This window comes from Argiope bruennichi, chromosome 4 (genome assembly GCF_947563725.1).
Source record: "Argiope bruennichi chromosome 4, qqArgBrue1.1, whole genome shotgun sequence".
Classification (NCBI taxonomy): Eukaryota; Metazoa; Arthropoda; class Arachnida; order Araneae; family Araneidae; genus Argiope; species Argiope bruennichi.
The window spans coordinates 57,743,150-57,759,693 of record NC_079154.1 but is presented as its reverse complement, the minus strand read 5'-3'; the positions used below and the strand labels follow the sequence as shown (position 1 = coordinate 57,759,693).

The 16,544-nt window shown below is 28.8% G+C and overlaps 1 protein-coding gene across 1 annotated transcript in view; it reads left to right on the top strand.

Annotated features, from left to right (window-relative positions):
• LOC129966077 (retinal-specific phospholipid-transporting ATPase ABCA4-like) overlaps positions 1-16,544 on the top strand; it is a 61,280-nt gene that overhangs the window by 18,554 nt on the left and 26,182 nt on the right. Inside the window, exons 7-15 of the mRNA XM_056080446.1 lie at positions 972-1,163; positions 3,504-3,682; positions 3,764-3,898; positions 6,520-6,649; positions 6,770-6,924; positions 7,623-7,778; positions 14,584-14,794; positions 15,965-16,214; positions 16,450-16,529. Of these exons, the coding sequence (XP_055936421.1) occupies positions 972-1,163; positions 3,504-3,682; positions 3,764-3,898; positions 6,520-6,649; positions 6,770-6,924; positions 7,623-7,778; positions 14,584-14,794; positions 15,965-16,214; positions 16,450-16,529 (1,488 nt within the window). The remainder of the gene's footprint in view (positions 1-971; positions 1,164-3,503; positions 3,683-3,763; positions 3,899-6,519; positions 6,650-6,769; positions 6,925-7,622; positions 7,779-14,583; positions 14,795-15,964; positions 16,215-16,449; positions 16,530-16,544) is intronic.

Genomic DNA, 16,544 nt, shown 5'->3' with positions numbered 1-16,544 from the left:
TGAAAAAGCTCGCAGATCTTTATTGTGAATCTTATAAAATTGACTTAAATTTTTTTTGGGTATTAATAGATTTTTTCATTTTTATGCTTTTGTCAAATCCAAAAAGGTATAATTTTACTATAGAAGATGTTGTGTAAATACAGAAATAAATATTAAAATTTAAAAATAAGCATTTAAAAATAATTTTTAAGAATTTTTTTTCCAATAAAATTAATGCATTATTATAAAATGGGCTAAAAATACTATACTTAGAAAATACACAGTTTACGTATGCATACTTATACAAAGGTGCTTAATTTTGGGGTCTAAGGTGCTTTAAAAGTGCTTAAAAGTATTTAATTTTTGCAGCAGTTTCTTACTATGCACCCTGGAGAAAACACTTCTATTATTACATTAAATTTTATCTTTTTTAAAATCATAATTATTAGCATAGAATTTTAATTTATTAATTGTGAAGAAATTTAGTTCGTTACAAAAATCTTGACAGAAGAAAAAGAATTGAACTACTTCCTTGAAATTGTGAAATTCTTCAATGATTTTTATTCTTCATAATTGTTTTTTCATGTGAAACTTTACATATATCTCTTGATATAGATGTAAGAGATGAATTAGGATTATGATATTAACTATACTTATTAATATTTTCTCTAGTTTACTTTTATTATTTGTAATATCTCTCTGCCTAATACTTAATTAGATTTGAATTTTCTTTGTGTTTTGTTCAAAAGCATATAGCTTATCTGAATTATATCTGTGCAACTTTTAAAGAAATCTGATTTTTTTTTTTTATTGTTTGAATGTAAAAAATAGTCCCAATTTCTTTGTCAGCATTAAATTTAAAAATATATGCAGTTTTAGCTGACTCATTTAGTTATTGAATTTAATAGTCATTGAATTCACATTTTTAATAATCTGATTTCATATTTAAAATTTTTATTTTCCTTGCTTACATATATATATTTGTTTTTCAGCTGTATTTGCTGTTATTGCTTTGTTGCTGGTCTACATACTCTCTTTTACTCTCCTGATGATAAATCTATTTATGTTGGAGAGTGAATTAAATTATTTTCCTTTATCTGTGTTCAGTAAGTTAGCCATCTGCCTTTTCCCATCGGGTGCTTTGCTTTCATCCTTTTATATCATAACTTTCTACGAATCCAGTGGTAAGTACCAATGCTTTAATATTTACCATAATTATTTTTGCAGTGTCTTATTATCTTTATTAGTTAATGGAAATATCCAGAATTTAAAAATCTGTTTTTGAGTGCTATTCATTTTTCATCTTTTTTGGAAACACATCCTTTGTATAAAATGTATCCTTACATTGATCCATTTATTGTTAGCATGTTTGTTTTCTTTAACTTTTTATTAACTGCAAAAATTTAAAAAAAAAAAGAAAGAAGAAAATATTATAAACTTTTATTCCATATTTAAATGAACCACCTTTGGTAATCAGCTGGTTTGCTGATTATTTTATTTTCAGTTCGATCTCTCACACCTAATGTAACATTCGTAAGTGTTTCAAGAAGATATTTTTTAAGCATTAAGTTCTGTTGGGCGTATGAATTATGTTTTTATAGTCTCTTATTTGTTATGTTTATAATGTAATTGAACCTTTTTAATGGAGTTCAATGTCACTATATCATATTATAAAAAAATAAAATAAAAAACAACAACATAACATAGTGTCTTTCATGATATTACAATATCATTGTTTTATTCCTTATGTAAACTACAATAATAGTAAAACAAATCTTTTTTCCTCAGTTTTCAAAGTTGAAAGAAAACTGCATGTTTTAATATTTAATGAAACAATAAAAATGATTTAAATTTTGTTATAACAATAAAATCTATTGTTAAAAATTTTGCAATAAAAATAATAATTATTATTATAATTTCTTGATATAATTAGGTATAGAGTAAAAAAAAATCACAGCAATTAAATTAGTATTAATTAAAAACAGTTTATAAAAATTTTAATACTGTGTAAAAACTTATACTGTATGAAACTTTACTGTTACATGTGTAAGTTTCATACAATAATGTTTTGGAAGTTATCAAGAAAAATTGCTAAAATCTCATTCAGTTTTGATTAATTATAATAAAAATTTCAAAACATAAAGATTGTATGAATATTTTTACTTTTCAAAGTCATATTTGTGTCAAAATTGGTAGTTCTAGGTTAAATGATCTGCTCTATAGATCACCATAACACACAGATATACATTCTCTTTTATTAGTAGCACAGATAATGGATTCAAATGTTACATTTGACCGAAACAATATATTGCCTTTAATGCCATGAATAAAAAAAATTCATGTGGTTGCTGCTAAAAATTAATATAAGAAAAAGCATTTTTATATTTTGAAAGGATTGCCAATAGAAAGTATTGATGTTATTTATAAATTCTATTCCTCAAATTGGAATAGGAAATATACTTATTACTCTGATGCTCATTGAAATGAGGAATTACTTATTTTCTGGATAATGCAGTTAAGAGTTTTAGATTGTATTTTAATTTAGATAATTTACATTGAAATTTTGGCTGGGAACAAATATAGTGAATATGGCAAAATCTAATTGAATAGAAAGGAAACTTTGAATTTGTTAACTCTTAAAAATTAATCTAAATTGTAATTAGAGTTAGTAAATCATTTTAATATTTTTATACTGGCTGCTTTTGGCGATTAGCTTGTTCACTCAGATTAGTGTTTTTTTAAATTGTTAAATTATTAATATAGAAATTTTTTTTTTAAAAAAAGTATTTTATTTTATTTTTTGATCACTGAAAAAGCATGAATGTAATTGAATCAGATTAATGCAAATTGGGGAAAAAAAAATGCATACATTATGAAATCAAAGTGAAAGTGAAAATCCTAGTTCAGAGTTGAGGATTGTCTTGAAACATGTGATTGAATGTTTTGATTTATTAGTTTGAATCATAGCATTTAAAAAATATTGCTGCAGATAGTATATCTAATTGAAAATATAATTACTATTAAAGGAAATATTGTAGTGAAATGAAATTAATATTGTTAAAAATATAATTTTTTTGAGTCAGTACTGAGTAAAAATAGTTTTTTGTAAGAATTTTAATTTTGGAAGATATGAACAATCCCTTCACATTGAACAAATGTGAAGAAATTGATTTGTCAAATACTCAATGACAGATTTCCGACTATTCATAATATATAGTTGTCTGGTGCTACTAAATCGGAGCTGTTGTGAAATTAATTTTAAAATATTAGACTGATTATCAAGTAAATAAAATTCTAAAAAATACAAATTCTAAGAATTTTAAAATTATTAGAATAATATTATTAATAGGATTATAAGTATATTATTAGGTTTATAAATCTAATGTTTATGCTTTAACTTTTGCATGTTTTTATAAATTAGTTTGAACTATATAGCTTATATTAAATTTTCATGCTGATTTATACATATTTGTATGTTTGATATACATGCTTATTCATTTAATTTAACTTGCATTGGTTTTTAGGGGAAGGAGTGCAGTGGTACAATATAACTGAATTCTCTCTAGTGCCAGATATAAACATACTGATGATCTTAGGAGCAATGCTATTCTCTTGTGTTCTTTATATTATTGCTATTTGGTATTTTGATGCTGTATGGCCTTGGCAGCCTGGCGTGCCTAAGCCATTTTATTTCTTCTTAACGGTAAATTAATTTTGTTACTTTCATTTCTAGTTTTAATTCCATGCTAATTAACAAGTACTGATGAAAGTATTTTTTTTCTAGAGAAATTATTGGTTTGGTAGCGAACCCAGCATAGGAGAAGAGATGAAACTAGTGAAGAATGAAAACAGCTCTGAATTTTTTGAAGAGGAACCAAGTGGTGTCTCACCAGGTGTAGTCATAAGGAATTTATTTAAGGTAATATAACTGTCCTATAATATAATAAATATAAGCATAGTTTTGAAGGTAAATGTCTTTTTATGTTTATATAATTTTATTTAACAACAAAGACAAACAAATTTCATTTGATAAACTTATTTTAATTGGCTAATTAATTTTATATTTCAAATTTCTTGTACTTGTTTCTAGGTTACTTTATTAATTAAATATTCTGTGCATCATTTTATATTATTTTTAAATCTTAACATTTCATGCATAAACTCAAATTATATTCAACTGTTGTTCTTTCCATTTACTATATAAACAGTGTAAACATTTGAGATGTGTGAATTTTATTAATCATATATGAAAGTAATATCATAATACCAAATTTTATTAGTCAAGTATGAAAGTTATATCATATTTCTGAATTTTATTAGTCAAATATGAATGTATTCATATTTCTATCTTGAAAAATCTGTCAAACGTTTATCGTGAGCTTTATAGAACATTTAATCATGAGCATTATTGAATTCTGAGGTTCCAGATTGTGAATAATGTTTGCTTATAATCAATTAGGCAAAGTATTACCTAGAAATATGCTTTTTGAATTTTTTTTAGATTCTTTACAAGCTTGGATGGATAAATTTTATTTGTATACTTCTAAATGGATTTTTGTGTATGAAATTTATCTGTATGCTTTTATTGTATTTTATATTCCTTTGTGTAAGTTCTTATCAGATTTATTGATAGTAGTAGTATTTTTCACATTAATTGCATATTTTTTGTATTTGGAAAAGATAGTTTCTTGTGAGGGGAGAATTTGAAAGCTCAAATTTGTATGGAATAAAATAGTTTGGGTCTGGGATACATTCTGCTTCTTTGACACTAAAATGGATGATTATTTTATCTCTTTAAGTTTTAAACAAAAATTATCAAAAGATTCATAATGAAACAATGGTTAATTTGTGTGTACACTGTGTAAAAAAGTAGGGAAGTCATTTTTAAATTATGCTTTTTTTTATCTTGACTATCAGACTTTTATGTAAATTTTATTTAACATTGTTTTCCTTAATTTCACATAAAAATGAAATATCTGCTTCTTATGCTAATTAGAAACAAACAAACTTGTATATAACTAAAAAAAAGTAGAATGGCATCTGCTAAATATTTTTTTATTTAGTTGGTTGTGCTCAGATGAAAGAACAACTATAAATATTTCTTTATTTGATTTTTGTGGAGAAAAATTTATATTCATTAATTTCATGAATTCATATTTCATTAAAAATTGCATTATATTCTCTTTTTACTATCCCTAGAAGATTACTTTTAAATAATTTTCCTAAAAACCAAATTTTTTCATTTAAGATGGTAAGATAGATTATTCATACACTGTACATCAATCTCAATTCACTTTCTAATTTCATAAACTTCTGGATAGAAATGGAAAGAGAAAGAAGATGGGTAGATCTATAGAGTTAATGCCTTGCCACGAAAGAATAAATTGCTTACTAACTTAAAAAGAACCATAGAAGGACCAAGGCTTGAAATCAAGCAAGTATACTCATGTTTCACGACAAACAGTTAATAATTACATAAGCAGATCCAAAAAAATTCATTTGGTAAAAATGGAAGCATTATCCAAAATAGAATCAAACATATATTCACAATAATTTATTTTGGGCTACAGAAAACATGTCATGGGCCATTCAGTGGAATTTTGTGATATTATCAGGTGAGAAGATATTTAACTTAGGTGGTTGGGATGGTTATGAATACTACTGGCTTTGTCTGAATACTATGTTACTGTCACTGAAAGATAAAGAAGAATTTTATTTAACTCAAATGGGGGAGGAAGTTTAATGTTCTGTTTAGCAGTAGGATATGGAGCAAAAACAAGATTGGCCTTTCTTCATAGTAGACAGAAGCATAAAGATAATATTCAAATGCTAAAATCTCAGCCTCCTCCATATGGCTTCAATTTGGGAGAAAAAGAGTTACTGTTCCAACAAGAAGGAGCTTCCGTTCACTTTGATAATGAAATTAGAAATTGGTTTGTTGCAAATAATATGCAGATGTTACCAATGCTAGCTAAAAGTTCTGGTCTTAACATAGGGGAAAACCTCTGTACAATGGTTGAGTTGCTGTTGCATCTCAAGCAAGTATATGCTGTTGCAAAACACTTTGATTCCATGAATGAACTTCAAGTTGAAAGTTCATTGAATTGAAGGGAAAATCATGGAACAATTTTTGCCATGTGATTGTGTTATAGTCCTTTTATTTTTTTAATCCTTTTTCAAATGTTAGAAACTATTTCTATTGCTCGTTTCTATTTTATTTTTGAATAACATGGTAATTATACTGAACATGGTAATTATATGGATACATGGTAATATATGATCTTTATACTGGTAATTATATTGAACATGGTAATTATACTGAAATGTTCTTGTTAAAGGATCTGTAAAATATTCCTCATAAAAATAATTTCAATAAAACTAGAAGATACCTAATTTTTCTTCAAAAATCTAGTTCCCTTCTGCTTTTTTTATGCAGTGTATGTGTGTTTTGCAATGAGCAAAAAAGTAGCCAATTTTTGAAAGTAAATTATTCAAAATATCAGCCATTTTCTGAAATTTATTTTGATATTTTTTTAATAGGAGTTTCGTATAGGTTTTAGAACCAAATTAGCAGTGAATGATTTGTCTTTAAATATATATCAAGGACAAATTACTGCCCTTCTTGGACATAATGGAGCTGGCAAAACAACTACCATTAATATTCTTACAGGTAAGTTTGAAAGGCGTATGCTATCTTTGATATTTCTGCTATGGGAGTGTTTTAAAGTTTTTGTTTTTGTTTTAAGTAGATATTAACTAGCTATTTTCTTATGTTTTTTATATTTGTTAGGCTTGTATGAACCAACAACTGGAACAGCTACAATAAATGGTATGGATATATTGACAGAAACAACACGAGCCCGCAGAGGTGTTGGTGTCTGCCCTCAGCACAATGTTTTATATGATACTCTTACAGTTGAGGAACATTTGAGAATTTATGCTGCAGTAAGTTTTTTGAATTCAAAATTTTATTTCTTTTTCTTTTAACTTTATTTACTAAAAAGGAATGTGGTATAAAAATATTTAGATTTAAATAAGAATTTTAATTTGTTGAATTATTTTTGTTGTCTTTTCATTTATAAAAATTAAGAGCAAAATTAGCTATGTAAACATAAACTGATTATTTTTTTGTTCTTTAATGTTTAGAAATTTGGAAAAGAAGTATGAAAAAAAAAATAAAATAAACAAACTTTTAACTTTTTTTTTCATAATTTTTTTTCAGTGTTGTGTACAGAAATTTTGATTTCAGAAAATAATAAACTAAGCAAATTTATCTCATTTTTTTTTTGTTTATAATGTTTTGAAGTCATTGAAAATTATATTTTTACATATCTTCATATTAGTAATTTCATTAAATTTTCCAAAATTTCATTGCCAAATTAAAAGAAAAGATAATATTTATTTGTTCTATGAATTTTTTATTCGTCAAAATTAATCTTGTCAGAATAAATAGGAGATTTTGATTTTAGTAACCTTTAAATAAAGTTATGCTTGTTTTTAAAACTAAATATTGTAATTGTTTTAAAAATTATTTTGTGTTTTAAATGCCAATATGCTGTTATAATATTTATAAAAATAACACTAAAACATTGCTTTCATGAACTGACTTTTATTAATCATAAGTCTTAAATGATCAAATTTAGATGAAAGGAGTACCATGGAGGAGTCTCAATTCTGAAACAACTGACGTTTTGAATATGTTGAAATTGATTGGCAAAAGAACTGAGCTAGTGAGAAATTTATCTGGTGGAATGAAAAGGAAATTAAGTCTTGGGATTGCTATTATTGGTGGCTCAAAGGTATGCTTATTTTGTTTGCTATTGTTATTTCGCCAGTTCTACGCACACATTTAAGGTAATTCACAACACAAATCAGATGGCAGAGACTTTAGAACAACTCCATTTTATTCGCGTGTTTTCCCACACTCTCTCCACAGAATTATTTTTGCTTCACTTTGGGGGCACCATCATACAATCATTTCACAACACCGAACATCCATCCCCGGGTTGAATGATACATTCAAAAACTTAAAAGTAAACAACAACAATACAAATGAACACATACCACTTAATACAATAAACAGTATACAACATTGCAAAAACAAGAAATACTCAATTTATCAAATATACACAGTTGAATTCACACAAAAGGTAACAAGTATAATACTCAAAAACAACCAGTGATCATAACACAAAGAGAAATTTTCGCACAAATTACTCATTTGGGATGGGTAAAATACAAATTTTAGTAATAGGACATTTAAAAACTCCATTTTTAGTTTTCACTAACACTACTCTGATTTTATTATCTTTACCATAATACACTTCAAGAATTCGACCAAGAGGCCAGTTACACACAGACAAATTTTCTTCTTTCAAAATTACCATATCATTTATTTTTACATTATTTTTCTCAAAAAACCATTTATTTCGATTTTGAAGTGTACTTAGGTAGTTATTTGACCAACGTTTCCAAATCTGTTGTACAATTTTTGTTAGTTTTTGCCATACCTTTAATCTGTTATCAGGCAGTTCAGTTAAACTCGGTTCAACAATTGCTGAAATCGGACGACCAACAAGGAAATGACCAGGAGTCAAAACATCAAAATCGTTAGGGTCACATGATAAAGGGTAGAGGGGACAATTCGCTTTATATGATATTTGATGGCCTTGACTCCAGCCTCCCAGAGGCCTCCATGATTTGGTGCTCTTGGTGGAATGAAACTCCACTCAACACGTTCATCACACAAAAATTTACTCATATTATTGTTACTATTACTCAGAATTTTTCTCAGTCTCTTTAACTCTAATTGTGTTCCTACAAAGTTGGAAGCATTGTCTGAAAATATACGTTCAGATTTTCCTCTTCTACTAAAAAATCGTTTTAAAGCCGCAATGAAGGCTTCGCTAGTTAGATCTGAAATGAATTCAAGGTGACATGCTTTTGTGACCATGCACACGAAAACACACACGTAAACTTTATTGAAAACACCTTTTCTCTGATTAGGATATTTAATCCAGAAATGCCCACAGAAATCTACTCCCACTTTGTTAAAAGGAAAATTTTGAGAAATTCTCTCGGTTGGCAATTGACCCATAATTTGTGAACAAGTAACGGGTTTTGCTTTAAAACAAATTGTACAGTTATTAACTAATTTCCTGCACATATTATGACCATTTAAGGGCCAGTATCTCTGTCTAACAATAGACAATAAAGTTTGTGGACCTACATGCAATTGTCTCTTGTGAGTCAATTCAAGAATCAAATTAGTTAACTTGTGATTCTTAGGAAGAATTATTTGGTGTTTTTTGTCATAATTTAAATTACTATGTGCCAGTCTACCTCCTACTCTTAGTACCTTTTCAGAGTCTAGAAATGGAGAGAGATTTTTTATCTTACTTTGAGGGCTAACCATACCCTTAGTGGACAAGTCCTTTAATTCTGATTCAAATTCTACCTGTTGCACTAACTTAACAAGCGTAGTTTCCGCTTGTTGGACTTCGGATATCTTCAATGGTCCAATTTGTTTGTTAAATGGTTGCTTACAATTATCGATGAACCTGTAAATATAACTAAGAACACATAAAATTTTTTGGAAATTATTAGATACAGAAAGAATTTTGTTCAAAAAACTATTGTCCAAAGTCACAGCGAAAGTTTTTCTCTCAGACGATTTGAGTTCTTCCTGACACACACTGTCATCACTAAGTATCACATCATCATTTTTAGGGACAATATTTTCTTCATGTAGGAAACTCGGTCCATTCCACCACTTCTCACAGTTCAACAGTGAGTCGGCGCTGATGCCTCTCGTAAGAAGATCAGATGGATTGTCCTTTCCAGGACAATGCTGCCACGTATCTTTGTTTGTCAAGGATTGTATTTCCTTCACATGGTTGGCGACAAAGACTTTCCATCTGCTGCTGGAACCTTGAATCCAACTCAAGGCTATAGTGGAATCTGTCCAAAAGTGGTTGGTTGCTGGTATTTTCTCACTGAGGACTCTTGATACTTCTTTTGCCAATCTCGCAGCAAGTAACGCACCCATTAATTCCAAACATGGAAGGGATAATGGCTTTAGAGGAGCCACACGGCATTTTGAAGCTAAAAGATACACACAAATTTTGTTAGGAGTTTTCAGTCTTAAATATAAGACAGCTCCATACGCTTTAATGCTAGAATCTGAAAATGTGTGTATTTCACACTCTGGGGGATTCTCACTATCACACTCAAGGACATATCTAGGAATCTGAAGTTTACCTAAGAAAGACGCTTCTGAACACCACTGTTCAAACTTCTCATTAACATCTGGCAGTAATTCTTCGTCCCAGTCTGTTTTACTTTGCCAGATTTCTTGAAATAAGATTTTAAATCTTATAGTGAATGGGGATACAAATCCCATTGGATCAAATATTCTGCCTGCGGCCATCAACAAGAATCGTTTAGTATTTTTCCTTTTCAGAAGGAAGTCCAATAGACCTTTTAAATTAAGACTAACATAGTCATTTTGAGGACTCCACGAAAGTCCCAAAACACGATGTTGTTGGTTCACGAAAGCGTTAATATTTAAATGGTCGAAATGTTCTGTCTGCCATTGTTTCATTAAATCACAGTCATTTGAAATCCACTTCCCCAAATTCATCCCTGCATTATCCATGATTTTTGCTGCTGTGTTTGACAAGTCAAATGCTGATGATACGTCGTCTTCACCAGCGACGAGATCGTCCACGTAAAAACAGCTATCGAGTGTCCGCACAGTAATGGGATATTGTTCCTTATATTTCTCAATATGGGTTTTTATAGTTGCGGCCAATAGAAATGGAGACGAGTTCACACCAAAAAGAACTCGATTGAATCTATACACTTGAACATCGTTTTCACTGTTAGCCACAAGAAACCTAACTGCGTCTTTATCTTTTGGAGTCAAAGAAATCTGGAGAAAGGCTTTTTCCATATCAGCTAAAATTGCTATTTTGTTCAAGTGAAAGGATATCAACAAATCAAAAATGTTTAGATTTAAATTAACTCCTTGATGTAAACAATCGTTCAGCGATAATTGTCCTATTTCATGTGCACTAGCATCAAAAACTATACGTAATTTTGTTGTTAGAGATTCATTTTTTATTATCACTTGGTGAGGAAGATAAAACACTGGGTTATTTGTTGAAGCAAACGGATTTGTTACCGTCTCAATTATCCCCTCATCAAGGTAACCCTTTAAAACTTTACAATACTCAGAATACAACACCTTATCATTTTGCCTTTTTCTCATAAGACTGCCGATTCATCTTTTTGCTAAATCAAAATTATCGCTCAACTCATTACTATCTCTTTTCCATGGGAGTCCCACCTCATACCTACCATTTTTAAAACATATATTTTCCTTAAACAATTCTAAATTCATGTCCTCCTCACTAGTAATACCCTCGTCCTTGACACCTATTGATTCTAACTCCCAAAAGGTCTTTAATGTTGTATTTAAATCACTATCTCGAATTAAACCACAGTGAATTTTGTTATTCACCTCCTCATCTACACTTCCGTTAGCAACATATCCGAACACTGTATTTTGCAAAAATAGTCGAGAATCTCCTGTATAAATTTGACCTGGCCTAAGCAATTCATAAAATATTTCCGTGCCTAATAAAACATCAATTTTTCCAGGAATATTAAATTTGTAGTCTGCCAGCTCAATATCGTTAGGTAAATCAATTGAAACATTAATCATTCTTGACGGAATTAAATCGGTTATTTTTTTGACAACTAGCAAATTAAGCTCTTTTTTAAAACTCATATCAAGATTATTTATGGTTGCCATAACACACCCATTAACCGTCATTGATGAATCATTTAAACAAGATACAAGTAAATTAATTTTCTCATTCCTCAACTGCAATCTATCCGCACAATCCTTCGTTATAAAATTTGACTCGCTTCCTCCGTCTAGGAGGCACCTCACTTCATGTCTTGTGCCGTATCTGTCTCGTATTAAGCATCGCACGGTGCTCAATAAAACTGTTTTTGTTTTGTTTTGCAAAAAACTCGTAGCCACTACTGATGCATTTCTCTCGCTCTCAATTTGGGGGAAGGCAATATTTGCTGACCCTCCCTGACTCTGACTGACGTAAGCATGTACATTTGGATTCAACGGCGTCGAATCATTGGCTCCTGTTGCAGTTTGTGTCTGGGCGGAAGAGTTATCTCTTTTGGGATAATGAATTAATCTATTGTGCGGTTTCCCACAAAAACAATTTTTAGCTCTACACGGCTTCTTAACGAAACAATTTGAGGAAAAACATTTATAACATAAGCAATTAATTTTCACGATATCTATTCTTTCGTCAACGCTAAGAGATTTGAACACAGGACACAAATACGAGCGGGTGGGATTCCTTTGTTTTACAACTATTTACAATGCATTTCGCATTTTTAATGGAAGACAGATAAACACTTGAAGTATTTTTTGACCCACGACTATTATTTTGATTACCGACATCATAACGCCACGGTTCATATTTAGATTTATAATTAGGTATTAAACTTTGTTCTCCTTTAATTTTTCCCTTCGACGATATGAAAATATCGCATTCTCGGCCTAACTCATGTGGTTTAAACCACGTCTCTCCTTGTTTTACGCCAATATGAGTAGTTAATTCTCCATCCAACGTCTCGATTATTTTATCTGACACTATTAATTCACAAATTGATTTTAAGTCTTTTACCTCCCTTAACAGACAATAGTATTCAAAGGTTGCACTCAATCTAGATGCGAACTGCACATAACTTTCATTGATAACCTTTGCGCCTTTTAAAAGTGATTTAGACATTCTTGGGGTGTTGGTTGAAACTCCTTTAACACTATGGCTTTAAGTTTATCATAATTACTCAAATCTTCTTCTCGAAGATAAACCATTAAATTACACGCTTTCTCTCCAAGGATATTTAAAAGAATTTCGGGTTTTAATTTCTCGGGAACATCTTTGGTTTTAAATGCCTTCTCAATCGACTGAAAAAATAAATTAAATGACTTGGCTCTCTGAGGAATCGGAATAGTTAGAATTTTAATACTCTTAATCAAACTCTCTACATTACACTCTGTTCCGATTGTTTTAATGTCATTTTGTGATGGCTCACTCTCTCGAGATTGTTCACGCAATTTTGCAATTTCTAATTCCTTTTCTAACTGGGACAGTTTAATTCTCTCAAATTCTAGTCGATTTTCGTTTTCTAATTTTTCCCGCTCAAGTTTATCTTTTCTCTCGTTTATTTCCTCAAGTACACAGTCAACAATAGTTTGATACGATTCTTTATCTGTTTTATAAATCTTCCTCTCCTGTATTAACTCTCTTAAATCTAGAACTTTAGCATTATCAGGTATAGGTAATTTTAACTCCTCAGCAATAGCCTTTAACTCTTCTTTTTTAAACTTAGTAATACTCATTTTTACAAAAATTAACTCAATCACAAATGAAATTAATAAAACACAAATTAATTACATCTTAAAACACTAGATATAACAATATCAATATCATAAAATTTGAATAACTAACCTCTCACCAAGTAATAATAACAACTGAATCTCCATGAAATCCAAACTTGAACTCTGAACAACACAAGACTATCGCTTTCGTTTTCAATTAATTTTCAATGCACTATTCTCAAAATTTTTGTTCTTTGGTCCCAGCCACCTCCGGCTCGACGGACCATGTTATTTCGCCAGTTCTACGCACACATTTAAGGTAATTCACAACACAAATCAGATGGCAGAGACTTTAGAACAACTCCATTTTATTTGCGTGTTTTCCACACTCTCTCTCTACAGCCACTCTCGCGTTACAGAATTATTTTCGCTTCACTTTGGGGGCGCCACCATACAATCATTTCACAACACCGAACAGCTATCAAAATATTTTTTACAGTTATTATTATAATTTATACCATAATGTTTTAGAACTGTAAGGATTTAAAACATTGAAAATGAATTTGTTAAACTATAGATATTTGATTATTTTTCTAAAATTTATTAAGGATAAAATATATTAAATGTTTTAAATTCTGCTTATGATGTTAAGACTTCCACAATTCTTAAGTTGCAATATATAAGAAATGTAAACATTATTTACTTTGCAGCAAATTAGTTCAGTTCTTCCAATTACAAAATTTGATTAAATAGACAGCTTTTTCTTCTCTTTCTTTAAATTACAAAGCTTTGTTAATGCACATTTTATATGTTATGTTATGCAATTTCAATTTTTTGTAAATATTTCAAATAGCTATTTAAATTAGATAATTCCAATGATTATTTAATTGCTAACATTAAGTCAGTAACTATTTAAATTGATTTGCTGTGACAAAAAGAGATTCCTGACTATTAAAGGCTGAAATTGTAATGTCATGATCATAATAAAAAAATAATTATAAATAACTTTTTGGATGATTTCTTATGAAGTTTATGGAAGTTTTGAACTTTGATTTATTTATAAAATTTATATATTCATTACCATTTTGGATTTTTGTAGATTTGACAGCTTTTTTTTTTTTTAAGTTTCTCTTTCCCTATGTAATATAAAATAGAAAGCCTTTTTAACTGTTCACTTTTTCTAGGTATTATTTTTGGATGAGCCAACTTCTGGTATGGATGTTGAAGCTAGACGAAATGTATGGGATGCATTATTGGAAATCAGACACAACCGTACTATAATTTTGACTACCCATTACATGGAGGAAGCAGATGTTTTAGGCGATCGAATAGCCATCATGGCAGAAGGAGAAATTCAGTGCTGTGGATCGCCCATGTTTCTTAAACAGAAATTTGGTATGATTTTTTAAATATGACTTTAAATTCTTCATGACAATCATTAGAACTTAAAGTATGTAACTTATTTTAACGCAAATTTGTTTACGTAGTTGTTATAATAAGTTAATTAAAGGGGGTGCAATATTTTAAATAAGTTGTGATAATTTAATTCCAATATATTATTTTAAACATTCATATATTATTTTAAATTATTGGGAAAAAGATTTTCCGGAAAATTTTTCAGATAAGTTGAAGCCATTGATATTAAAATTTTCTGCATGCAAAGCAAAATGGACCATAGAGACGTTTTAAGCATTCAGAAAATAAAAGAAATTTAAAATGATTTTTCAAATTTTATACTTTTAAAATGGCAAAATTTTCCAAACTTTTGCAAGTTTAATTGATTTTTGAGTTTTTCGATTGTTACAGGCATGAATGTTTTATATCAAATGGGGAAAGTTATGGTAATTTGATTTCAGAAATTGATGATTTTCATAATTGATATTCTTTTATCTTTAAATTTAAACAGAAACTCTTTTATTTATGTAATGTAAGTGATGTCAAAAATGATTATCACGTTTATATGTATTTGCGCAAAACATTTGTCACATTTATAATATCTAATATATTTAGTGTATACCAGTGGAAACTGTTTTTGAGAATACTTTTTATTTTATTTTATGAAATAATTTGAATCTGTATATTTAAATTGTGCATATGAAAGGGCTTACTTAATGGACAAATTACTTATCAGTGTTAAATAATTTAAAAAATAATATTGAACCAATTGTGATGTAAATTGAAATATTTTCTTTCTCTCTCTGTATTTTCTTAAACTTTAGTTTGTTACTGTTTTTTATACCAAGCATTGTTCAGTATAGAGAAATATTATTTAACTTTTGGACAGATCTAAAATTTCTATTTAGATTAAAATGAACTGAAGACTTTCTATTTAGATTACAAATCTGAGATTATGCATTTAGAAAAAAAGAACAAGACCTTATCAACTCTTTATTACTTTTTTCATTCATTTTTAGCCTAGTATGACTGACTACTGAACTGTGTAATTAAAAGCATTTGCTCTTGGCTTATAATGTTTTCAAGGCAATTAATAAATTTTATAAATATTTTTTTGCTTAATTTTTTTGACCTGATAATTATTGTAATATTTTTTAAATATTTTTTTAGGTACTGGATATCATCTACATGTTGTGAAAGATACCAATTTTGATTTGAATGCTTTGATATCTCTTATTAAGAAATATATTCCTGAAGTTACTCTAGGAAATGAACTTGAGAAAGATATTTCAGTTAATCTGTCAACAAATACCATTAGTGGGTTTGGAGACATGTTTGAAGAACTTGAAAACAGAAAGATTGAACTTGGTGTTATTTCTTTTGGAGTAACTATAACTACTATGGAAGATGTTTTCCTGAAGTAAGTAGTTAGAACATTTTTATACTTATGGTTTATTAAATTTTTTTTTAAAATCATTGTAGGGATTCGTCTAATTTTTATTAAATCATTGCTAAAATTTGGAAAAGCGAATATCATTTACTCAAAATGAGAAACATTTTGATAAATTTTTATCTATTAATATTTATTGTTGGAATTATATATTTTAAAAATATCTAAATTTTATTTTTAATCGGATATTTATTCTATTTTTCAGTGTTTCAAATATTTCTGATACAAAGTATAAACTTCATTCTGAGAGTGAAAAAGAAAATGGTGTTCATATTGAAGTTGAAGGTAAATCTTTTTTAC